Below are 27487 nucleotides of genomic sequence, written 5' to 3'. Positions count from 1 at the left end.
GTGATCTCAGAAAAATTCATTTCATATCTGCCTTCAAGCAGGTTTCAATAACAATTTACATGTCAATTTTAATTTTACATGTTTTCACTTGCAACTTATATTTCTGATAAATGGGAAACATTTCACTGAAATCAACTGTCACACATAAACTTTATATGTGAATTAATAAAAACAGTAACTTTCTCTGTATTCATGTATTAAATACATCAAAAAGATCATAACAAAAAATCTGCAATGTGCACAAAAGACATACCTTGACATATTTTGTTTTTCACATCCCTCATGAGAGGTCCGAGTTAGCTTCGCTCGAGCTGTATGGATTTCCCAGCATTCTCCTCTTGCTGCAGGTCTTTCTCTAGGATCATGAAGAAATCACCAACATCATTCTCCTTCTGTAAAAAGAAAGAACTTTTACACATACCTAAAGACAAGGTAGTTTTCTACATTTCTGTACTTGGGGTATTTTTACAGCACAGTACTCAATCTTGTATTATATTTAACTTTGCAACAGTGGTGAACTGGGTTATATCTTGTATCATGTTACACTGCACGGTAGTATCAATCCATGAAATAAAATGCCCCAAAAGAAATAAGAATTCCCATATTTTTTCTTTATATTTTAATATCCACAAATTCATGTTGCCACAAACCGAAACCACAACTTCTGATAATGATTGCACAGTACAAATGTATTTTAACTAGTAACAGTCTATATTACTACATGACTCCCTACATAAATTGCCAGTCCATAGTTTGTGAAACTAACCAGTCATTAGTGAAACACTAAATTTTTCTGGACAAAACCAAAACGTGAAGTCCATGGACCTTGGGGAAAGATTCTGACTACTGACTGGCAGCTTTTACGTGTATACAATTTAGTCTCCAGCATTTATAATGGTATGTACTAGGATGTACTAACTGGAAAGATGATGCTACACAGTCGCTCAAATATGAAAACAGGTGACACTTTGTCATCTAGCGGATATTTCTGTATAGTCTGTACACACACTTGAATAAATTCCTTTGTCTCAGACTCTGTACCTGTTATAAACATTACCACAACATTACTGGGTACATATAACCAGAGATCTCTGATCTGTTAATTACATAATAATATTAACAGTTTCCTTCAACTGTTAAACAGAATAACACTATCACTTCTTACAAAAAAAACCTATGCTGTTTCATTGTAGAATTAAAATCAAAAGAACAATTTTATACTGATTATTCTATAATCTTCAGATATAAACAACTAAATGGTTCATTGTTCAATACAGAAATAAACTTAACACATTTGGTTAACCTCTCAGATTTTACCATTAACCAATTATCAAAATAATGAAATACTGCCTTCCCTAACATTAATATCACATTTACCCACATCAGAACACATTAAGACCAAGAACTGTGACACAGTCAGACATGTAAACTTTCATTCCCCCCAAAAAAGATTCCCTGAACTCTTCCATAACCTCATCTAATGATCTATACTGCAAAGACAGACCTGTAAGAACATACCTGTAGTAAGCTCCTCAGGGAGCTCTAACAGTTTATCCTGTGTCTCATCTATCAATTTAGTTCTCTGCAACAGAAGTTTCTTCAATGAGAGATATCCATTAAGGACGTAACCAAATAGTCTATTCTTGTAGTGCTGCTTTATCTCCTTTTGTTGAACAAACAGGGACAGTAACTCTGTAAGAGCAAAATATAAATCAACTCTCCCTGCACAGAACTTTGTATCTATTTTCATTTTATAATATATAAAAACTTATTCATATACTGAACCTAAATCTCTACTACTTTATTTGTACTACTGCTTACTCTGCATGTAACTACTATTATTATTTATTATACAAAATTTATATAGCTCCCTTTTCATGATAAACACTTCAAAGGCGCTTTACATAGCGCAAAGGCAGCCACACAGGGCGCGAAATTCATCCTCTACTGGTACAGACACAGAGCGATCAATCCAGAGGGACAGAGTGAGACAAAGCCCCTAAAACTGAGAGAAAGAGAAATCCTTTTAGATATAGGCCTGTCCAGCTAACTTAGCCCAGCTCTTTGCAAATAGACAGTCTGATTCTTTAACGTGCCTAGTGTATAACACCCATACACACAAAGCCGTCTTTCCTGGGAAGAACCAGTACTGGTCTCTTAGTTAGATGGGAGACACTCAGAGCATCTCAGATATATCCAGTGCCCAGACTGGGAAATTCTATACCATACAACTTACATGTGACAGATTTTAGAGCAAAACCTTGTGCCAGATCAGAACTCAGTGTTGTCTCCTCAAGGTACTGTAGTTTCTCCACCTCCTACAAATAAATGTAAGACATATGTCTGTTTCAGTGTAAGATTGAAATATCTTTCACAAGTGAACAGCAAGATACATTATTTTCACAAGTGGCATAACAACAAGTAAAGATGTACGATATGGTGTACCGTACATGTGAAACAAATTTGCTGTTTATTTCAAGTTTTGACTAAATTTACCCATTTTATAGTTTCTTACCAGTGAAAAATATATTTTGGTATCTTTCACTGTGAAATATCAGATATATTTCACTCTAATATTTCAATAATTTACTGAAAAAAATGTAATAAACATCAGCATCCCAAGGTTTAGATGGTACATGTATTTTCATCCATTTTTAAAGACACTGATCAAAGGTACCATACAGTACATTGTGAAAATACTAACATACATGTAAATGTTAAACCTCAATTTCCAAAACACATTGTTAAAAATACTTTCTATAAAAGCAGCTTTCAACTTTTTAGAAACCTTTTAGTTAAAACTTTTATAGGACGAAAGCCTCGAAAGCAGAAACATCCAAAGGTTGCCAGGATGGTACTAGGGCGTGTGAGGCCTCTCTATGACAATTTAATTAAAGCATGTTTAAAGTTATATGCTTTCTACCTCTAAATTCACATTGGAAAGTTGAAATTGCTATGAAATTCCTTGTACAGGTACCAAATCAAGAAATACTGGAAGTTACACTAATTTTTTGAAAATTACTGATATACTGCTGTAAAAGGAGTTTACTCATTAAACAAATTTTAGTACAAACACTTACCTTGGTGATCAGATCTCCAAGTTTGAGTAACACCCCCTTGATAGCAAGGTAATGTTTCCTGTGGGTTGGTTGTATAATCCTACCATAGAGGGATAGGAACTCCTGGGCACATTCTCCAGCCTTGCCCGCCTGATCCAAACACCTGCAGAATGAAACAATTCTACTTTTAAAGTGAGAAAAGAACCTTAACTCTGTATTTAATTTAGTACATAGGCTGATTATTAAACCTGCAATATTTGGACTGGAAAACTCTTTATCTCCTGGATGATCATTTGCAAAAACTGAACAAATTAGAGAAAGTGCAAAAGAGGAATTTTACATTTTAAGATAATAATGCAAGGCAATACAACATTTCTACCATACTCTGAACACAGATTATGAGGAAAGATTGACAATGGTTAAAGCAGTGTTTCTTTGTGGAAACTTGAAGATGTATGGAAAGAGCATATAGCATTACCCTGTGAGCATGTCCACAATTTCTTTCTTCCTAGATGGAACCTGTGCTATATACTCAATCACCCTGGTTGCTGTCTGTCTTGCTGACTGGGACGATGGTGAGAATATAGCCTGCTGCAGCCAAGTTGTTTGTGTCAGCTTCAATGGAACACCAGGAACCTTCCACATCTTGGTACGCCACCTAGTGGCATATTTCTCCTCAAGATAACGAGCCCGAGCTTCAGTCTTCTCAACACATTTATCTTTTTCTGATTGTTTCTCAGTAATTTCTTCCTTCTTCTCTGCTGTTGGTGTGGTCTGCTGCGCTGCTGAAAATACAATACAGTTTCTTTACACAGACACATGACATTTTTTGTTGTTTCTTTATTTGCAACCAGCCGGCCCAACATATCAATTACAGAACCTTGCCTTGAAAGATTTAATATTTTTAATGATTTATTCTGAAGCCACGATTGCTCATAACTGACTTTGTTTTCTTGATATATGTTAAGTTACACAACATTATATGAACTGTATTTTTTTAACTAGTTGAGAACCTGAAGCTGTCTTAATCAAATACAACTATATCATTTTTTTTGTCATCTAGTTTCAGGACTTATTTCAGGAAAGAAGCATGAAGTTAATTTTGACTTAACTTGTACTGAAAAACTTTAACAATATAATTAGCAAAGATAAAACACAAATCTTTAATTTTACACAAACTGAACTGTTTTCAACTTATTTCTAGAATATCTTTGACAGCAAACAAAGTTCATCATCAACCTAAATGAGAAATGCGTTCTTACCTTGTTGGACTGGCAGACATTTCCGCCAGTTCTGGTTTCCAGCCAACCACTCTGCACTGTTCAAATGTAACTTAGGAGGTAAGGCCATCACTACATTGACAGGGGGTTCTTCCTGGCTACCATCCTGCAGCAAATATATCGAAGCATTATTATGAGTCTCGAAGCAAATACAGAAGCTCTAAATGTTTGACAGATTTCATACCAAAATAGAAATGTATCCATTGCCATAGAACTGATTGTCTATAACATCAATATTGGACAGATATTACCAAAGGGTTATAGAATCGGTCTGAAAAATAAGTCAAACCAAGAAACCAGCAATTTCGTACGCCCTGATAATTTACCTTAGCTATCTGTGACTTGTCAGGTCTAATCAGATGTTGGAGTATCCTTAGACAGGGTAATGTCACACTTTCCATAATAACCGGTTGTTTCAGCTGGATTCCCATCAGGAAGAGTCGCATCACTGAAAACAATTTTATCACAGTAAGATGACTGAGAATTTCGTAATAATCTTCAAACGGAAGTTACAATCAAGGTTATAAGTGGAAACTTCACAGGTCGCTCAACACGACAAAAACGAAAATGTTGCAGGCTCGGTTTGATTGAGCCTGTTCATGGACAGTAGTGGAAATGCATGCTACCGTCCACGCCCTCTAGCCCCAGATTGAGCAGAACTCAACATTTACATATGCTAAAAGTACAAAAAGCAATTTAGAGACATCCGCAGATGTATTCAAATGGCGGTGAACATGGAACCTTCAATGATACACATGTTGAGGCATGTAATTCCATGAAGAGCGGTGTTTGGTCCCCAGATAAAATAAGCCACCTTTTCTAGGGAAGTAAGTCCATCTTACTGTCATGTGTTTACCTTAAAGGTGATCATTTAAATACTAATATGATAGATCACAGATCTATTACACTCCCCTCCCATTATACAACCAACCAACAGCACTGAATACACTGGATCAAAGTAGTAAATCAACTTACCACATCTCACCCTGAATTCCCAACATGTATCTTCTTGTTTAAGGGAGTTAGCCAGCAACAGTATCTCATGTCTCACAGAAGAACCCTGGGTTACAGAAAAGATCAGTTATGGCCTTAGAATATAGCTAAAAACCTGTCTTAGCCCCCCACACCCCCCTGTTTACACCAGTCATTTTTGCCTTAAGGTATTAGGCCCATAATAGAGTACCTCCTTTTTGAAGAGTATTCAATTCCTACCATAAACCTACTTTGACAGCAATTTTCAGGGGGGCGTAGGTTCAAGCCCTACTGGGACCAAATTTTTTTCCCTTGTTTTCCTTTTTTTCTAGCTAGTTTTTACTTCTTTCAAGACTTATTATTGATTTATTGTACAAAAATGGGAAAAAAATCATTTGATATGCGATTTCTTGCTGTTAAAAGTGAATTTACCTCTAAAACAGAAGGGGTAGAGTTAGACATCTTTAAAAATACTGAGTTACATGCGGTAAAAGTTCTCTATTTTGCCTTCATTCTTTAGATTACATATTGTGGAAGAAATGTAGGTAGGTTTTACCTCTGCCCCAAGGTTATTTTTGAATAAAGTGAGCAAAATTCAAAACAGACCCGCAGGATTCGACCATAATTTTTCAATATTGGAGTTGGAATTCTGTCTGATTAAATCCGTTTACTCGAGGCACCCTAGAAAAAATGATATTGACAGTTTTTATTTTAAGTTTTATGATTGTTTACCAATAGTTTGATGTTTATTTCATAAAAAATAATGGAATAATAAATTCTCTGAAAACGTTTTGGATAAAGGCCACCACTTTGAAATTTGTCTCTACTTGAGCTTTAGGAAATACCATAAATTACACAAAATTTATAAAAAACGGCACGGTAAAAGTTTTTAAAAATTTGCATATAAGTGCGAAGCATGGTCAACTGTAAGAATATACCAAGCAAATGCCATTTTTTAAACATCACTATAAGGGGCCTAATACCTTAAGCTTTCCAGATTTACTTTTTGTTCTAACATGTCTAAGTAGCCAGATTGGTCCCTGCCTTGGTAGGCTGTTTAATACAACTTTCACTGTACACAAACGTAAGACTATTCTACACTGTTCCATTGTCTCCATGCAAAGAAAATTCTTTTATTTACAAAGACAAATCACTTCAACTGGGTGATAACTGAATTTTAATATTCTTCTTTATCAAAAGTCAATTACCATCTCATTGTTTTTTTTTTATCCCTTATGAATAATACACATGAAACAAGAATCTTACAAGATCTGGGTTGGATAAATGTCCTTTGACTGCTGCTGATGTATGAGTCATTATAATGTTGTTCATTTCCTCTGTTCCACACCTGTTGTCTTTGATCAGTAGGCAGAGCAGGGATCTGACCTCTGACCTTACATGTAGTGTGCCTCGGCGAAGGCTGAAATCTATCAACTCCTGAATCATACCCTGTAATAAAAATAGTTCAATAACTTTAACTTGAACTAAAATACTAAACTAACAACATCAGTAGTTAAACCAAAAACATATTTTCCTAATTAAATTTAAAAATCTGGGATTATTGAATTAATTTTTACTGTTGGGGTACATGTATTATAAATTCATTCTAGTCTGAAAGTGGAATGTGTGAGAGAGATGCTAGGGTTGAAAAGTTTTGAAAGGAATTCCCTACCTGACTACAGAGTACATGTCTAAGGTTGATGTTGGTGACAAGGGCTTGTAACAATGTTATACAGTGTTCCACAGCTGCACTTCCACATCCAAAACAATTGCTTGGCTTGACACTGAAGTGATACAGGAAATCTGCATATTTCTTTGTTTGAAAATTATCCCGTAAGATTTTCAACATCAGTTAACACAGTATCATCATTTCATTTTCATGATTTTAAGTGATGTCAACACAGAAATATCTAACTAAGGAAACTCTGATACAAGAACTCTACTTCAATTCAAAATGCAAAATATACAATACCAGAGATTCTTAAAGTTTGCAGATTTGGTAAACATTTCAAGTTGATTCGTGAAGAAATGTGTGAATGGCTCAAGGTGTTTCCTACAACAACTAAATTAGTTTGCACCAATTTCACTCTTTATAATTAATCAACATTAGACACTAGTGTCAATCCTAACTTTAGTATTCATTAATCTGATTAAAATCAATTAAATTTTCATAATGTATCAAGTTAACTGAAAGTGCTCTTCAGTTGAAAAACATATTCAGTACATATGCTTTAGGTCTTATAGTATTTTATAACGAAATGTATCTGGATGTAGATATGCCATTTTTCACACAAGCTTTTGTGCTACAACTTAATTAATTTATACCAAATTTCCACTCCGTTTTGTAACTTCTGCAAATCACCAAACTGTAAATGAGAACATTTTTATGCCAACAGTAAATGTGAGTAGCTTTAAACCCTAAAAATCTGAGTCCAAATAATTATATTATCTGTACCCATACCTGAACTTTTCAGCTTTCTTTAAGTTTGTTTAAGTACAGGTGGGTCTCTAGGGCTGGTGACAGGGGAACTGCTGGTGTCTACAGCCTGTCTCTGTTGTCTGTCATAGTCTACCAGCTCCTTTCTACATGCTAACACTTTCTTTAAACATACATTTATAAATTTATATTGCAGCATACACTTTCATTAGAAAGTAAAATAAATTTCATAGATGTATCAAAGAGATACTAGAAGACGTTTGTGTAGAAAAGCGCATGTCTCCCCCAATACATAGTCATAATAGGAAATAAGTCAATAGGGGACAGGAGCTAAAGTCAAAGAGACACTGATGGTTGGCTGCAATATGGATCATCTATTTGGCATGTCCAATCATCCCACTAAGTTTCAACATTATGAGCCTAATGGTTCTCAAGTTATGAATTGGAAACTGTTTTCCATGTGCAGGCCCCTGTGACCTTGACTTTTGATCAAGTGGCCCTTAAATCAATAGAGTTATCTATTCTGCATGTCCAATCATCCTATAAAGTTTCAACATTCTGGGTCAAGTGGTTCTCAAGTTATTGATCGGAAATGGTTTTCCACGTTCAAGCCCCTGTGACCTTAAGTGACCCCAAAACCAACAAGAGGGCCATGATGGCCCTATATCGCTCACCTGTTATCACTGCACTTGAGGACAAGAAGGTCCTCAGAAAAAATATCTAAGCCCAAAGGACAGGAACAACAAAGGGAAGAAATTTAACCAAAAAGAAAAACAAATCTTACAAGGTATAGATATGTTAAAATACACCTAAAAATTGGAGGTACCATCTATGTTGTACCACAAAAAACTGGTCTCGTGTTTTCCCTACGGCCAATAATAAAAAAGTTACTAAAAATAAGCTATTTATAGTAACGTAAAAGGAAGTAATTAAAAAAAAAAATATTGTAAGTGGACAAAAGAAGGATCTGCCAAATAAATCTGTTGACATAAATGAAATTTCAGATCAGTATCTTCATTAGTTATGGAGATATAATAATTTTAATTTGAAATAAAGGGAGGTAATCTGACATAAAATCAGTCCATAGATATCTACCCTGATTGTCTCAGTCCAACTAATAACAATAATGAAATTTCAAATAAGTCCTGTAAGTACTTACTGATATAAATCCATTCTGATTCCAATCAGGGGAGGTAATCAGATATAAAATAACTCTGGAACCTACGATTGGATCTGATTTGTCATGGAATCCAAGATTTATTGTTGTTGAAGATATTTTGGAAGTTTGTATCAAATAAAACCATAAATGAAGTCTCTATATGGCTGCAAAAGCCAAAATAGCCAATTCTGGACCTTTAAGGGGCCATAACTCTGGAACCCATGAAGGAATCTGGCCAGTTCAACAAAAGAAGCAAGATCTTGTGGTGATACAAGTTGTGTGCAAGTTTGGTTAAAATCAAATCACAAATGAAGCTGCTATTGTGCAGACAAGGTCAAAAAAGCTAATTTTGGCCCTTTCAGGGGCCATAACTCTGGAACCCATTATGGGATCTGGCCGGTTCAAGAAAGGAATCGAGATCTTATGGTGACACAAGTTTTGTGCAAGTTTGATTAAATTTAAATCATAAATGAAGCTGCTATTGTGCAGACAAGGTCAAAATAGCTAATTCTGGCCCTTTCAGGGGCCATCACTCTGGTACCCATAACGGAAATTCGCCAGTTCAAGAAAGGAACCGAGATCTTATGGTGATACAAGTTGTGTGCCAGTTTGGTTAAAATCAAATCATAAATGAAGCTGCTATTGTGCAGACAAGGTCAAAATAGCTAATTCTGGCCCTTTCAGGGGCCATAACTCTGGAACCCATTAAGGAATCTGGCCAGTTCAAGAAAAGAATCAAGATCTTATGGTGATACAAGTTGTGTGCCAGTTTGGTAAAAATCAAATCATAAACTAGAAAATGCTTTTGTAAAAAGCGCATGTCTCCCCCAATGCGAAGTCCTATAGGCAAGAAGTCAATAGGGGTCAGGAGCGAAAGTCAAAGAGACACTGATGGTTGGCTGCAATAGGGATCATCTACTTGGCATGTCCAGTCATCCCGCTAAATTTCAACATTCGTGGCCTAGTGGTTCTCAAGTCACTGTTCAGGCTCCTGTGACCCTGACCTTTGATCAAGTGACCTCAAAATAAATAGGGGTCATGTACTCTGCATGTCCAATCATCCTATTAAGTTTCAACATTGTAGGTCAAGTGGTTCTCAAGTTATTTCCAAAAAATGATTTTACATGAACAGGCCACTGTGACCTTGACCTTTAACAGACTGACCCCAAAATCAATAGGGGTCATCTACTCTGCATGTTCAATCATCTTATGAAGTTTCAACATTCTGGGTCAAGTGGTTCTCAAGTTATTGATCGGAACTGGTTATCAATGTTCAGGCCCCTGTGACCTTGACCTTTAACGGAGTGACCCCAAAAAACAATAAGGGTCATTTACTCTGCATGAACAATCATCCCATGAAGTTTCAACATTCTGGGTCGAGAGCTTCTCAAGTTATTGATTGGAAATGGTTTTCCATGTTCAGGCCCCTGTGGCCTTGACCTTTAACAGAGTGACCCTAAAATCGTTAGGGTTCATCTACTTTGCATGACCAATCATCCTACGAAGTTTCATCACTCTGGGTCAAGTGGTTCTCAAGTTACTGACCGGAAATGGTTTTCAATGTGCGGGCCCCTGTGACCTTGACCTTTCACAGAGTGACCCCAAAATCGTTAGGGGTCATCTACTCTTTATGACAAATCATCCTATTAAGTTTCAACATTCTGGGTCAAGTGGTTCTCAAGTTACTGACCGGAAATGGTTTTCAATGTTCAGGCCCCTGTGACCTTGACCTTTAATGGAGTGACCCCAAAATCGGTAGGGGTCATCTACTTTGCATGTACAATCATCCTATGAAGTTTCAACATTCTGGGTCAAGTGGTTCTCTAGTTATTTATCGGAAATGGTTTTCAATGTTCAGGCCCCTGTGACCTTGACCTTTGACGGAGTGACCCTAAAATCAATAGGGGTCATCTACTCTTCATGAACAATCATCCTATGAAGTTTCAACGTTCTGGGTAAAGTGGTTCTCTAGTTATTGATCGGAAATGGTTTTCAATGTTCAGGCCCCTGTGACCTTGACCTTTGATGGAGTGACCCCAAAATCAATAGGGGTCATCTACTCTTCATGACCAATCATCCTATGAAGTTTCAACGTTCTGGGTCAAGTGGTTCTCTAGTTATTGATCGGAAAAGGTTTTCAATGTTCAGGCCCCTGTGACCTTGACCTTTGATGGAGTGACCCCAAAAACAATAGGGGTCGTCTACTCCAGCAGCCCTACAACCCTATGAAGTTTGAAGGTTCTAGGTCAAATGGTTCTCCAGTTATTGCTCGGAAATGAAGTGTGACGTACGGACGGACGGACGGACGGACGGACAGGGCAAAAACAATATGTCTCCTGGGGGAGACATAAATAAAGCTGCTATTGTTCAGACAAGGTCAAAATAGCTAATTTTGGCCCTTTCAGGGGCCATAACTCTGGATCCCATAATGGCCAGTTCAAGAAAGGAACCGTGATCTTATGGTGATACAAGTTGTGTGCATGTTTGGTTAAAATAAAATCATAAATGAAACCACTATAGTGCAGACAAGAAATTGTTGACGGACAGACGCACGGACGGACGGACGCACGCACGGACGGACGACGGACGAAGGTGATCACAAAAGCTCACCTTGTCACTATGTGACAGGTGAGCTAAAAAGGGTCATCTATTCTGTAAGTCCTATCATCCTATAAAGTTTGAAGGTTCTGGGTCAAATGGTTCTCAAGTTATTAATCAGAAACCGTTTTCAATGTTCTGGTCCCTTTGATCTTGACCCTTGATCAAGTGACCCAAAAATCAATAGGAGTCATCTACTCTACATTTCCAATCATCCTATGAAGTTTCAACATTCTGGGTCTAGTGGGTCTCAAGTTATTGATCAGAAACGGTTTTCCATGATCAGGTCCCTGTGACCTTGACCTTTCATCTAGTAACCCCAACAAGAGGACCATGATGGTCCTGAATCGCTCACCTCTTCCCACATGCCCCAGTTTTGAGTATGACGTCGTTCTTTCTATTATTTGACATAGTGACCTAGTTTTTGAGCTCATGTGCCCCAGTTTTGAACTTGACCTAGATATTATCAAGATAAAAATTCTGACCAATTTTCATGAAGATCCATTGAAAAATATGGTCTCTAGAGAGGTCACAAGGTTTTTCTATTATTTGACCTATTGACCTAGTTTTCGAAAGTACGTGACACTATTTTGAACTTTACCCAGATATCATCAAGGTGAACATTCTCACTAATTTTCATGAAGATCTCATGAAAAATATGGCCTCTAGAGAGGTCACAAGGAGGAAGGTTTTTCTATTTTTATACCTACTAGCCTAGTGTTTGACCGCACGTGACCCAGTTTCGAAACTGACCTAGATATCATCAAGGTGAACATTCAGATCAATTTTCATGAAGATCCATTGAAAAATATGGCCTCTAGAGAGGTCAAAAGATTTTAATAATTTTAGACCTACTGACCTAGTTTTTGACTGCAGTTGACCCAGTTTCAAACTTGACCTAGATATCATCAAGATGAACATTCAGACCAACTTTCATATAGATCCCATGAAAAGTATGGCCTCTAGAGAGGTCACAAGGTTTTTTTATTATTTGACCTACTGACCTAGTTTTTTAAGGCACGTGAACCAGTTTCAAATTTGACCTAGATATCATCAAGGTGAACATTCTGACCAATTTTTATGGAGATCCATTCACAAGTATGGCCTCTAGAGAGGTCACAAGGTTTTTCTACTTTTAGACCTACTGACCTAGTTTTTGAATGCACATGACCCTGTTTCGAACTTGACCTAGATATCATCAAGATGAACATTCAGACCAATTTTCATACAAATCCCATGAAAAATATGGCCTCTAGAGAGGTCACAAGGTTTTTCTATTATTTGACCTACTGACCTAGTTTTTGAAGGCACGTGACCCACTTTCGAACTTGACCTAGATATCAAGGTGAATATTCCGACCAATTTTCATAAAGATCTCATGAAATATATGGCCTCTAGAGAGGTCACAAGGTTTTTCTATTTTTAAACCTACTGACCTAGTTTTTGAATGCACGTAACCCAGTTTCGAACTTGACCTAGATATCATCAAGATGAACATTCTGACCAATTTTCATGAAGATCTTGTGAAATATATAGCCTCTAGAGAGGTCACAAGGTTTTTCTATTTTTAGACCTACTGACCTAGTTTTTGAAGGCACGTGACCCAGTTTCGAACTTGACCTAGATATCATCAAGATGAACATTCTGACCAACTTTCATAAAGATCCCATGAAAAATGTGACCTCTAGCGTGGTCACAAGCAAAAGTTTACGGACGGACGGACGCACGGACGGATGGACGGCGGACACCGTGCGATCACAAAAGCTGACCTTGTCACTTTGTGACAGGTGAGCTAATAAAAATAGGGTCATCTACTCTAAAAGCCCTATCACCCTATGCAGTTTGAAGGTTCTAGGTCAAATGGTTCTCCAGTTATTGATTGAAAATGAAGTGTGACGGACGGATGGCCCCTGTGACCTTGACCTTTCAAGGAGTGACCCCAAAAACAACAGGGGTCATCTACTCTGTAAGTACTATTACCCTATGAAGATTGAAGGTTCTAGGTCAAATGGTTCTCAAGTTATTGACCGGAAATGGATTTCCACTGTGACCTGGACCTTTAATAGAGTGACCCCAAAATCAATAGAGGTCATCTATTCTGCACGTCCAATCATCCTATGAAGTTTCAACATTCTAAGTCAAGTGGCTCTCAAGTTATTGATCAGAAATGGTTTTCCATATTCAGGCCTCTGTGACTTGAGCTTAGATGGAGTGACCCCAAAATCAATAGGGGTCATCTACTCTACATTTCCAATCATCCTATGAAGTTTCAACATGCTGGATCAAGTGGTTCTCAAGTTATTGATCGGAAATTGTTTTCCATGTTCAGGCCCCTGTGACCTTGACTTTTGATGGAGTGACCTCAAAAACAACAAGAGCCATGTCAGACATGGCTAATCCCCCCACCGGGCATATCATAATTGAAGGATGTGGTCCGCATCAGGGGTTTTAAGATGTGGAAGAAAGAATAAGTCAGTAGTGAGGTGGTTTACTGCTAAATTTTATTAGTTTTCATGAAGAGTATAGCTATGATGTTTTTCTATATGGCTACTGTAAAAAGAAGGAATGGAAAGCTAACAGGGAACAAGAGTGCCAGAATGTCACAATATATGCCCGTCAAAGCAAATTTCTTTACTCCAGCAGCTGTATTTGCAAATGGAATGTTAATTTTGTGGTTGTTTAGTAATCATTGTAAGTCTTTTGTTTTTTAAAGTCCACAAAAAAACTCCTTACTAGGTAGAGATACCTTATATATAATAAAATTAATAAAATACACCTAAAACTGGAGAGTAACATCTATGCTGTACCACAGAAAAGTGGTCTTGTTTTTTCCCTAGGGTCAATTATAAAAATGTTACAATATAAGTTATTTATAGTAACAACTAAGGGAAGTTCATCTTTAAAAAAAAAAAAAAAAAAAAAAAAAAAATTGCAAGTCCACACAAAAATCTTTATCAGGAAGAGACTGGTCAAAATACACCTCAAAATTGGATTTAGCATGTTTGTTGTACTACAGAAAAGTGGTCTCAATTTTTCCCTACGACTAGTAATGAAAAAGTTACAATAAAAGCTATTTAAAGTAACAACAAAGGGAAGTAATTCTAAAGAAGGGAACTGCGCATGACACTTCGTCTCATGATGGTGTATAATTGTGCCAAGTTACATCAAAATCCCTCCATGCATGAAGAAGAAATGCTTCGGACAAAGTCATTCTTGTATCTGACCTTTGGCCTCTAAGTGTGACCTTGACCTTAGGCCTAGTGACCTGGATCTTGCGCACGACACTCCGTCTCGTGGTGGTGAACATTTGTGCCAAGTTATATCAAAATCCCTCAATGCATGAAGAAGAAATGCTCCGGACAAGGTTTTTATTCTTGTATCCTTTGACCTCTAAGTGTGACCTTGACCTTAGACCTAGGGACCTGGTTCTTGCGTAGGACACTCTGCCTCGTGGTGGTAAACATTTGTGCCAAGATATATCAAAATCCCTCCATGCATGAAGAAGATATGCTCCGGACAAATTTTTTAAGAAAATATGATAAAGGGGAATAACTCAAAAAATAGGCAAGGTAGAGTTATTGTTCTTGCACACTGCACTTCCTCCCAATGTGTTCTATCAGTGTATGAAGTTTGAAGAAAATCCCTCCAGTACTTTTGGGGTTATGCTCCGGACAAAATGTTTTAAGAAAACATGATAAAGGGGAATAACTCAAAAAATAGGCAAGGTAGAGTTATTGTTCTTGCACACTGCACTTCCTCCCAATGTGTTCTATCAGTGTATAAAGTTTGAAGAAAATCCCTCCAGTACTTTTGGAGTTATGCTCCGGACAAAATTTTTTAAGAAAATAAGATAAAGGGGAATAACTCAAAAAATAGGCAAGGTAGAGTTATTGTTCTTGCACACTGCACTTCCTCCCAATGTGTTCTATCAGTGTATGAAGTTTGAAGAAAATCCCTCAAGTACTTTTGGAGTTATGCTCCGGACAAAGATCGTTGCGGACGCACGGACGGACGGACGGACGGACAGACGGACGCACGGACGGAGAGCATTTCTAATATCCCCTTCACCTTTGGTGGGGGGATAAATAAGGGGTGTCTACTCCATAAACCCTGCCATCCTATGAAGTTTGAAGATTCTAGGTCAAATGGTTCTCCAGTTATTGGTCGGAAATACGTGTGAAGGACGGACGGACAGGGCAAAAACAATATGTCTCACAATTAAAATTGCTGTAATGCAACAGTCTTAAAAGACTAGGTTAGAGATAAATTTTCATGTCATAGCTATCTACCATAAAATAACTTAAGAAGCTGAACAATCAAGAACATATTAATTTGTAATGATCTACCATTTATTAGGGAAATGGTTAAAAAATAAATAATACTTGATATATGTTTCAGTTACCTGTATAATTTTGCTGAGTTCGTCAAAAGAAGATTTGCTTTCTCCACAGTATTTCAGGGCTAGATGTTGTATAGATTTATTCACAGCTGATCCTGGCACTCCTCCCCACTGTCCACCACCATCTTCTGGTCTGTCAGTGCTGTGCTCAGCTACCTGGATCCCCAGGTTCTCCAGTGCTGGACGATGCAGTTGTAACTGTTTATAGATTCAGTCTGCCTTCTCCAACAGCGAATTTATGGTTGTTTTAGTCTGAAATATTCATTTATCATTGAATCAATCATTGAATCAAGAAATTTATCTGTTCATATACAAAAACTTTATTTGGAATGATATAGGGATTGATTGGTGCTTTAACTTTGTATCCCAATATTTAGCGGTATATTCCAATAATCAGTATTCAAATAAGTGGAATCAATTTATCATGTAAATGTCTAATTATCTCCTCCCAAGAAAAATCCCTTGCCAATCTCTTATAGGATGTCTGTAGTTTGAGATCTTATTCTATAAAATTTGAACACAAAATCTGTATAAACTCCCTATCATTCAGAAACAATACAATATCATCACAAGTTACCACAAGATTGGAAAATAGAGAAGAGAAGACATGTAACCATGGTAACAGTATAATTTCTCACCTTCTTCCTGTCTTCTTCATTCTCAATAGGATCTACAGCACAACATGGTTTGGCTGTGCGGGTGAAATCAAACTTGGCATATTTACAGAAGCCACAGGCATTACACAGGAACGGGTCTTTCTCATCATAATTAATGGCTCTGTAACGAAAAAGAAAATCATCAGAACATATTTAGCACCAAATGTGACATAAAGTGAGGGTATTTGCTTATAGACAGACTAATGACATCACAGTTTTGGTCTGTCTTCCAGTCTGTTCAATGCGATATCGGGATAAAAAGTCAAATTTTAACACAACCAGATTTCTTTTCCTATTACACAAATAAGACTGGGAATTGTGACAATTATTATGCGACAAAGTCCCTGTTTGTATTTCATAATTACTATGCTATAGCATCAAATATCATAGCAGTACCCTGGAAATGAAAATAGATAATATAAGGCGGCTGTCATCAAGGATATAGGTGGTTACCCTTTATATCTTGTTCCTACATGAAATAATCTGACTTAAACCTGCATTTTATCTGCATTTATCTGCTGCTTCAGTACGGTGTAGGGCCTTTTACAGCGTAGAACAGCGTAGGACTCTGAAACATACTCTAATTGCAGACACTAACCATTAGCATGCTGGACACGACTGATTCTGCCTCTACGACCAGTGTAGATCATAATCAGCCTGCACATCCATGCAGTCTGATCAAGATCTGCACTGTTTGCTATTCAGTCAGTATCTTTTTGGTAACACCACTTTAAACAGTTAATGGTACTGTCCAAATTGAAACACTGGCAAGTTTATTTAAGAAATTGAGCAGGGTATGTGCTAAGCAGATCATGCTTAGAAAAACCATGCATACTGAAAATGGATAAAACTATGGCTGAACACAAGAGGCTGAGATATCTTACCTGCATTTATGACACTGGAACACACTTTCCCGCAGTTACCGCAAACTCCAGGGTTAGCTGGGATGGAGGCACTGCAGCGTGGACACTGTAATGTCTCACTGGTAGCTTGAAGGTTGTCACAGAGATCAGCATATTCTATCATCAGATTACACGCCACTATAGGAATTCGAAACTCAACCTGAAATATACATTAAACTTCTGTTTTACTGAAGAACTGCAAATATCATTTTAATAGAACAAAAGGTGAAACTATGTTTACAAAAATTTTACATAAGGTATCAGAGTGCTTCTGCATTCTTATAATTTTTCCTATCCTATATTCTTGTGTTCTTATAAAATATGAAGTACCTGTTTTACACTAGAATTATTTACCTTTGCATACAACAAATTGCATAAATAGGCCATAATTATTTTTCAAAAAATATTTTGCTTCCATAACAACTTATTAAAATTTAGAGAGGCTCTGATGTACAGGGATAGAGTTTCAAAATTCTGATCAGAAGGTTATGGGTTCATGTTATGAAGAGAGAATTTGGCTGCAGTCTTCAAAATAACTTATCAAGGCAAGAGAACTGGTCAGAAGTCCAGGAAGCAATTAAGGAAAGTAGTTAATGCAGGTTTGGAGAATATAATCTACAATCAATGTAAGAAATAGGTCTCAATCATTAAATTTACTACACAACATCTTTATTACCTTGACATCTGTGTGGCCTGCAGTTAGTGTCATCTTTCTGGCCTTGTGCCAAAGTCCTGGTCTGAAACTGAGAAGTTCCAAGAACACTTATTTGTCAGAAATGAGTTAATGAGTAAGCCATCAAATTCCATTTTTGTATGTATGTGAGCTCGATTCAATGTTGGTTCGACACACCTAGGAGCAGCGGACAACATTTTTAACACTGCTAATAAGCAAAATGCATTTTCTGTTAACAATGGTTAAGGGCAGGCACGCAGGTAGAGCCTCAACCTTCTCTAAGCTTGCTTGATGACTTCATAATAAGACATAAAGTCATTTTTTGTTTGGATACACTCATGCCAACACTATCATAGGTCATGTGGCAATTTTACATTTTTTTCACCAACACTTCAGTTTCAGTAGTATAGGTTTTCCCTAGACGTCCCAACAGACATTACTTCAGGCTAGGGCAAGCGCCTTGGTAGAACAGTCAACCGTCAAAAAGCCAGATTCCTCACAGGAGTACAAAAGAAGGGCTCAATGCACAAGAGGTTATTCTAGATAAAAACATTACTGACTCATCTATGGAAGCTCTTTACTTGTTACTAAACAAAGTACTTACAAGAACAAGTAGAGAGTCATATGGCAGTATGACACTGTGTGGAGCAAGCTCAGTAGTGGAAAGTGCCCTCTTGTTACACTGTTCAATGACAGCATTCAGGTTGTTCTCTATAGAGTAAAGGTCACATATCTCTCTGTATCTGTCCCTTGATCCACTAATAAACAGAAGTAACTGAAAATACAAATGATGTTTGACAATAAAGTATGAAATAATTAATCCTTTGAAATCATGGTGTTATTATGTACTTTCGAATGAAAATTAGAAAAAAAAAGATGAGAAAAAATAAAATATAATACATTTTCCCCTGTATCTTTCACTGCAATGCAAAATATTTTCACCAGTTTTTTGCAGCTATTTTAGTGTCTCTTGGGCAGTGATTTCAGTTGAAGTGAAAACTTGCATATGAATAATGAAATGAACAATGTCTCTGGTCTTCCAAAAGTCACATTATAAAATTCAAATTGCAACCCATCTATGGTACAATTAATCTAGTACGAATATAAGTACACTGCATCCAATTTCAAACCTCAACGAAGGCACACTACTCAGGAATCATTTTTTATTTTCAATTTTTTACATTAGAAAAATTGAGAACTTGAGTTGTTTGTACTCATGCAGCTAAATTTTCATATTTGTTGATGATGTAACAGTAATTTTTTAATTTATTTGTGAAAATAAGATTAATCTTGCCAGTAAACAGAAAACATTTTGTTGTTGTTCTCATTGGTTCTTAATGTAGACAAATGACATTTTCAACCATTTTAGTATTTAACAAATAAGCACAATTCCATACCACTGGATGAAAATAAAAACCACAGTCATGAAAAAGACTTGAATGTCCACTATTTTTCTATAATAAACTTACTTTTCTTGCTTGTTTTTTGACAAATGGTGTTCTCTGTGTCTTCATATACTCGGCTAGTGTGGTGTTCCATGCAGCATCAAATGTGGTTGTAAACACACCTTGAACATTGTCTCCTATCTTCTTCAACTAAAACCAGAAATTATGCATTACATGCAAGAAAATATCATCATGGGGTGTGAAACTGCAGTGCTTGAATATATTGAACCAAAATCTATAGTAAGTTGCAAAGAAAAACCTTATATAAAATCTAAGTATCAAGCAGAAGTGATATTTGAATGCACAGTATATAGATCTAACATACACACTCGTCTAAAATAAACAACAGAGCTACTGTGAAATTATTTAATTTCATGGTAATATACTGAACAGCAAATGAAACTATCCAGTTTTATAACTGGGGTATTTTTTCATTTAAAAACTTTAATTTATAAATCACTTGTGTTTTTCATATCACATTACACTTGAGGAACTTCATGTGTAAGATTTTAAAAAATCAATCAACCGTCAGTAGTCCCACAATAGCTGTTTTGCACAAAATTCATGTGCGCCTGTAATTAGCAATTTTCTTTGTGAAATTTTATTGTCATTGGAAGTATTGATCATTAGCTAATTCGAAAAACAGCATAAAGTTTAAAAAATGTTGTTGGTTGCACCGCACAACTGAATCAAATAGGGCGCGAGCGCCCAATTGGGATATTACAATGCAACTGACGCGCAGAAGATATAGCCTTTCAAACGGCTATTGTGGGCTACTGACTTCACGGTTGATTGATTTTTCAAAATTTACCACGTGAAGATCTTTAGGTGTAATTTTGATATGAAAAAACAATTCAAATTTGAATTATTTTTTTTATTTCAAAATATACCAGTTACACATCTGGATAGTTTCTTTTGCTGTTCAGTATAGTTTTTGGCCCCCAAGAACAGGCAAGAAACTTGAGTGAAAGAAGGAATTAAAGATATTCAAAAATGTTGGAAACATTTTACTTCAAATAATTTACCTGCATGAATGGAATAGCAGCAACTCTACCTTGTGCTGAGACCTTGGGTAGGTACTGCAGTAACTTCTCTAGCAGGTTCAGACGTAGGCTGTGAAGTCTGAAACATATGAAGAAATCTTGACAAATTCCACAATGCCTAACTGTTCATTGCAACTTCTTCAAATGCAAAAGTACACATACAAAGTAGAGATTGAAAAAATAAATTCAATCGAGTTTTGAAGAGTCCAATATATGGTACACCCCTGGAGAATCTCTTTTGCCCTTAACCTACATGTGAGTCACTTGGGCTTATCAGTAATCAGCTGCAGCCTCGCATTAGTTTGCGCATCCAGCTTCTTTCTTTCTTTATTCGGAAGTGCATGGTCAAGACCAGCCATTTTTCGGAGCTCACTAATGGCCATCCACCCATCCACCTTGTACCACAATTCTAGGTTCTGCATTCTTGGGAGTAGGAACGTACAGTCCAACACAGGGTTAGCCATTATGGCCAGCCATTATATAACTGACGCAGTTTGTCGAACTGCCTTGATGAGTAATCATCGCCTATGGTCATGGTCATCGACCATGACTGCCTGGGATCTCTCGGATACTGTCATCCAATCACATTCAGTTCACCGAACTGCCTCAATGGGTGCAAGCCCAAATGTTTGATTATGCAACAAAATAATCAGCAACTTGAGTGATAACTACCATATAGCAGGTTACTTCTGCAGGCAAAAAATTCTGTGGTTTTGTCCTAAAACGGGCCTAGTTTATTTCTGCTTTTTTTTATTTCTGCGACCTACGAGAAAAGCTGGAATTAATTTCTGCGTTTTGCATAAACCGGCAGTAAATTCTGTGCATGGGAAATAGCTACAGCATTTACTACATCATAATTAACAACGCAAATGCATAGTGTTCTCGTCAGTTATCTCTTGGTGGCATTATCTAGGCCAGAATCTTGGACAATGAAGTTGGTGCAGCCGATTTATGTTTAAATCCGATTTCTTTTCATTACCGTGCATGATAAAAAATCAGAGGTAAAAGTAGATACAGTAGGTCTAGTACCGGTAATTCATTTTGAAAGACATTTTCATGAAATGTAACACAGCTGGTAGAAAAATTTGCGATTTATTTACAAATGCAAAATCTAGTACATAGTCCATTTACAGTCCATTCAGTTACAACAGTAACCACACACATTAGTAAGTTTGTTTAGCTTTTCATAAACCTGGAGTATTTTGTGATATACACTTGTAAAGATTACATGCACGAAACGGTAACCATTCATTCATGGACAATAGATTGATACATTAACAAAAGAAATCAACCACAATCGATAAGGTGTGAATAACTTGACAGCAGATGAAAAACTCATGAGATAAAGATAACGGGTCATTATATTAAGCAAAATATAAAAGTTTATTTCTGCGTCCAAAATTTCTGCTAATAGTTTAAATGTCCGGAATTTATTTCTGCGTGACAGCCTCGGCCCGCCAATTTAGCAGAAATAAAATCCCGCAGAATTAACCAACTATATGGTATTCATATTGATATGTATTATTCAGACATTTTTCGAACACTAATAAAGCCACTTACCAAGATTTTTTTTTGTAAATCCTAATTTTCTTGTATTTTCTAACATAATTTAACTTTTAAATCCCAGTTTTATCTGACACATTTGGTGACAAAATTGCATTAACATCTTGAAATAAACACAGGCACATGGCGGCTGAAGTTCAAAGGAAAAGCGCCGATCAACGTTTGGCCTTTGATGTAGGAAGAAAGGAAGCCCTGTTTGACAGCGAAATGTTGTGATGTATGTGATGTAATTTGACCTAATTCTATGTGCAACCAAGCAACTTTGGTAGAGACCACCAAAGGAACATCATGGCCAAGTTTCATCAAAATCCATTCACTGGTTTTGGAGGAGATGTTATTTAAACACAAATGTTGACGACGGACGCACAACTTGACGGACGCACAACTTACACAGCGTGATCACAATATCTCACCATGAGCACTTTGTGCTCAGGTGAGCTAAAAATGGCTGCAGACTAATGAACTTCTTGTCAACTCTGGTTTCCCTGCAAAAACATTCAAACTAGTGCATAAAATTTAAGTCTGGATGACTACAACTGAAGTCTGGGAAATTGTAACTTAGTCTGGCCAAATGCAGCTATAGTCTGGCCAAATGAAGTTAAATCTAGGAAAATTCAGCCAAAATCTGGGCTGCTGAAGCTCATTCAAACTGCAACTAAAACTTTTACATAAATAGATTTTTAAGTTTTATTTCATTAAAATCAGCAGTTTGTTGGAATATATACAATGTATAATACCATAAAAAAATTTGACGTCATGTGAACACCAAAAATTATGTATAATGTTCATTCCATGAAATAAATTTTAACCATTCATTGAAAGAATAAATATTATCTACATCACGGCTTTAAATTAAATTACTCCAGTAATACTTACCAATGCTGGTTCATAAATTCTTTCTGTGTAACTGTGGATATATATAGTTTGTTGTTCAAAGATTCTTCACCCTAAATTAAAAAAGACAACTTTTATAACAGTTCTGCGAAATGATACATTTACACGGGCATGAAATTTTATGGTACGGCCAAAAGCAGATAATCTGTACGGATATGAATTTACTGATTTCATATTTTAGAAAATTTCATCTGATGGGATTTAATTTTGTGGATGGACGCAACCATAAATTCAAAGCAAACATTAAAGATTTCACAGATTTCAAAATTAGCAACCAGAGTATTTCATCAGAACTACTGTCATGCTAATACAAGCTTTGTGTACTTCTTAACATATTTCAGAAAAAGTCTCTTGATTAGAACTGTTTCGCAGCAGACTGGAACACTTACAGAATCTTCTCCTGCAGTATCTTCCTCCTCATGACTCAGATCTTCCTCCCAGTCGCTATCAATCTCCTGGGTGACACTGATCTCATGCTCTAATGGTGGTGAAGTAGAACCAGTCTGGTCACCTGACTTCATCAAGGCAACCAATATCTCTACAATATAAGACAATAAACAACATAATGTGTACATCAAATTCTGAAAAAAAAGTATATGTTTAAACTTTTGGCAAAAAAAGGAGAGATAAACTTGAAGTAAACAAGGTACATACATGTATTACAAGATGCACAGCTGAAACAAACAAATCAAAATCTTTCCTAAAGAAAGTTAAGGATGTTATTGAGAAATACAATACATGCTTATTAATCAAATCAATTACCAGGCATGCAGGTAAATGATTTCCACTATTTATCTATACATACACTTATTGAATGTAAACCCTTTTACTCATACATGCCATATTTTCAGACGGTCAATAAGGGAGATTTGCCTCAGCAGGGCTTTTTGGGTAGAAATAAGGGAGACTTTTATTCGCTCATTTTTTACGCGCTAAATAGCCGTTTTCATGAAAAAATCATCAAGTTTTTTAACATTGAATTGATGAGTGGACAGACATCCCAACTTTTTCTGAATGCCAAGTGGGAGTTTTTGCTTTCCAAAGTGGGAGATTGAGGTGTTCAAGTGGGAGATTTTATACCGCGGTAATTATGTTCATGATAACGAAGCTTTTAACAAATCTAATGATAATATAAACTTATTTGCCCTTATAAAATCACTATATAGTCTTAAAAAATTCACTTGTCTATATCTTATTATTCATGCATTTTTAATGTTTTGGAACAATAATACATGAAGCCTTCTGTGCAAAATTAAATATGGCACTTTAAGCACTATGTCTAAATTCAAAACACCACTGAGAATTAAACCTGCACTTTTATTTCTTTTGTTGGAAAGAAGACTCCCCAGGTGAATTTTACATGACAAACAGTGCAGCTGTTAGAACTGTAAAAACAAAATGTATATAGCTAAAAGAATAAAAGTTCAAGCAATAGAAAATTTACTGTTTGATTCTCATCCCTGTTAACCAGTATTTAAAACCCCTCGCTCAAATACTTCTATCGATCAAAATCCTGTTATCCAAAATTGAATGTCCGGGTATTGTTACACTTTCGTAGATTTGCCTAAATCTCCAGTTAAAGGCTGAACACCACTAAATCCAGCTGTTCTTTATTTCATATAAAATCCACTCACTTCATAACGGTGTTTCGACATTTTCTAGCATATCAGATTTTCAGACATTTATATTCCCATAAAGAACTAGATCGCTACTTTAGTAAAACAAAAAGAAAAGGGGGTGTTAACTTTTATATAAGAAAACTACAGTTTGTTAAATACAACCCGCTGAATTTACTACTTTTCGCTTCTTTCAATTTCTCTTTTCGTGACATTAAATTCTTACGCCGCCATTTTTATCTAGCATGCGATAGGAACATGCCGATTTCATTAGAATGCAAAGTGATACATACTGAAACGCGGTAGGGTAAAAGTAAGCACGCTGCTGTCGAGAAAATGCACTAGGAAAGGAAAAAAGATTAGTACTATTTATATTTGGACTACTTGTGACTAGACCTGCGGAGGCTTACATTCTGTTTGGTAGTGATCAGCCTAAAAGGATCTGTTTGACAAATTGTTATGATGCCAAGACAGTTTAACAGCATTTGATAGTAAGTGATATTAAAATTTACCATGACATTTCCTCTTATCAAAATGATTTTAAGAGAAATGTTTTTTAAAACCTAGCAGGTTGACTCGGCGACCATCTACTTTCGATTTCAAAAAGTTACAGAAAAAGGTAAAGCCAGTATAATTTCTAATCTAAATTTGATTGAATTTAATTAGATATCTAATGTCTGCATTTTAATTTCAATTGTGACACATTAATCAACACCTGGCTTTGTTGAATCGTGTAATAAACAATAATCAGCACGGGTAGAATAAGGCGCGAAAATATCCGAAAGGTGTTGTTTACAGACTCATCAGTAGTGATACGTACAGTATCGATAGGCGCAAAGAAGTGGATTATTTCATAATTTTTGTTTTTTTATTGTTTTTTTTTTTAATCGGGAGATTGAGACTTCTGATCGGGGTGATCGGGTTTTACAACCAGAAACGGGAGAAACCCGATCGGATCGGGAGAGTTGGGATGTCTGAACTGTGGAGCCAACAGTTGTGTACAGAATGCATGATTATTACTTATAGCACTTAACTTAATCCAAGGAAATTCAGAATTCCATGAAAGATTGAACCAGGAACTTTGTTTTTGCTTTATGTGTTGATGCTTCTGCATCTGGAGAGAGTGATCTTTTTGACATGTTTAAGCATACAATACTCAAAAGATTGCGGAGATATCATGTCAAAACAGTCAAAAGGCAGTCATTTCTTTTAATAAATGAAGTTGTTAAAACAAAAATGAAAGTAGTTCTTTTGCTGGAGTGCCCATATTTAGATTAAAACTACATGTATTTAACCTGGGAATTCTTCTCCCGTTAATTATTGCAACATGACAATATCACAAAGGAATGGCAGTCAATTATTCAGGCAGTATGAATTGCAATTTATTTCATAAAATTCACTTATCCGAATTCATGTTTGTCCGAAATTCTGTGTAGTCTGACATTAACTCGCCAATTTTGTTAAGTCGTTGTTGATTTTTTGCATGTTGTGCATGTATTTAAATTAAGAAACATAAACTCGGTGTTAGCACTAACCTGTCTCATCCTCTGATGGCTCGATAAATATGGGAAAAGAGTGTTTCCCGATAAATATTGAGGTCAGCGAAAACAAAAGTACACTTTGGCAGGTGGCGGTAAAATGACGTAATTTTAAGACTGGTTTACATATTGTTTTAAAAAACTACGGATCAGTGGCTTTGATGTTATTGAATCAGTCTAAAATCTCGCATGCACATGTTTACAATTGCCTACGGGTAAGATTAAATGGTTAATTGTTTGCAGATGGCGACAGTAGGTGGTAAGATAATTAATGCCTCAGGCGTGTATCTCTCGCAAAACAAGCTAGGGATTATAGACAACTATGAAAATTATGTCTGAAGAGTATTTCCAGGCTACTCGATATTGAATTTCAAGTATTTTCTAAAGGTCTACATTGGGTCGGAGATACGATTTTTCGACAGAGGACTTTTTTTCTGAATTTTATTTTTTTACGGGAGGTTTTCATGTTCCGGTGGGAGACCGGGAGATATACTGAAAATACGGGAGAAAAAGTCTCCCGGCGGGAGATATGGCATGTATGCTTTTACTGCCATATTTCAAATATAAACACATAACATGCAAGAATTTTTTCAGAGATAAGTTCTTCTGATCTGTTTTAAAACATGGGGAGAAATTCGATCAAAACACTAGTACTTCATTCTTTAGTTTTCTACTTTAAAGTATAACTAACAAGAGCTCCGCCAAGCGGGCAAAATTTAAAGAACTTGACTGTTGAAGCCCAAAGGACAGGAACAACAAAGGGAAGAAATTCAAAAAAAAAAATCAAAGTCCACAAAAAAATTTCTATGTTCACAAAAAAATCCTTACCAGGTACAGATATGTCAAAATACACCTAAAAATTAGAGGTACCATCAATGTTGTACCACAGAAAAGTGGTTTCGGTTTTTCCTTACAGCCAATAATAAACAAGAGGACCATGATGGTCCTGAATCGCTAACCTGTCCCCACATGAATTGAGTATGACGTCTTTTTTTCTATTATTTGACATAGTGACCTAGTTTTACAGCTCATGTGACCCAGTTCTGAACTTGACCTAGATATCATCAAGGTGAACATTCTCACCAATTTTCATGAAAATCCATTGAAAAATATGGCCTCTAAAGAGGTCACAAGGTTTTTCTATGTTTAGACCTAGTGACCTAGTTTTTGACCGCAGTTGACCGGTTTCAAACTTGACCTAGATATCATCAAGATGAACATTCAGACACACTTTCATGCAGATCCATGAAAAA

At 36.3% G+C, this 27487-nt stretch overlaps 1 protein-coding gene across 3 annotated transcripts; it reads right to left on the bottom strand.

The window, feature by feature from the left end:
- Positions 1-364: 364 nt before the first annotated feature.
- Positions 365-26742, bottom strand: LOC123556269 (E3 ubiquitin-protein ligase UBR4-like). 3 transcript variants are annotated; one of them, XM_053542483.1, is made up of 22 exons: positions 26232-26742; positions 23470-23618; positions 23063-23133; positions 20606-20702; positions 19605-19730; positions 18740-18910; positions 18139-18205; positions 17445-17622; positions 16543-16681; positions 15908-16156; positions 7773-7911; positions 6984-7095; positions 6578-6760; positions 5315-5399; positions 4666-4787; positions 4322-4445; positions 3538-3841; positions 3081-3222; positions 2237-2318; positions 1519-1692; positions 920-1041; positions 365-392 (listed from the first exon to the last, which is right to left on the bottom strand). In XM_053542483.1, coding segments are annotated over exons 13-20 (1041 nt in total). In that variant the 5' UTR covers positions 6758-6760; positions 6984-7095; positions 7773-7911; positions 15908-16156; positions 16543-16681; positions 17445-17622; positions 18139-18205; positions 18740-18910; positions 19605-19730; positions 20606-20702; positions 23063-23133; positions 23470-23618; positions 26232-26742; the 3' UTR covers positions 365-392; positions 920-1041; positions 1519-1690. The 3 variants fall into 3 exon arrangements, with proteins under 3 accessions (XP_053398458.1, XP_053398456.1, XP_053398457.1); XM_053542481.1 differs by having other exon boundaries at positions 3538-3844; positions 26232-26734; XM_053542482.1 differs by lacking the exon at positions 7773-7911 and having other exon boundaries at positions 3538-3844; positions 26232-26734.
- Positions 26743-27487: the final 745 nt, after the last annotated feature.

The sequence above is a fragment of the Mercenaria mercenaria genome, chromosome 5 (genome assembly GCF_021730395.1).
Source record: "Mercenaria mercenaria strain notata chromosome 5, MADL_Memer_1, whole genome shotgun sequence".
NCBI classification, from domain to species: domain Eukaryota; kingdom Metazoa; phylum Mollusca; class Bivalvia; order Venerida; family Veneridae; genus Mercenaria; species Mercenaria mercenaria.
Note: the sequence above shows the minus strand (reverse complement) of the source record. Positions and strands in the feature narration are given on the sequence as shown.

Coding starts and splice junctions, on each gene's coding strand:
- LOC123556269 (XM_053542481.1), bottom strand. CDS start 6,757: ATGATTCAGGAGTTGATAGATTTCAGCCTTCGCCGAGGCACACTACAT. Junction 4,788..5,314: donor GGAATTCAGGGTGAGATGTG/GTAAGTTGATTT, acceptor AATTGTTTTCAG/TGATGCGACTCTTCCTGATG. Junction 2,319..3,080: donor TTGGAGATCTGATCACCAAG/GTAAGTGTTTGT, acceptor ATTTATTTGTAG/GAGGTGGAGAAACTACAGTA.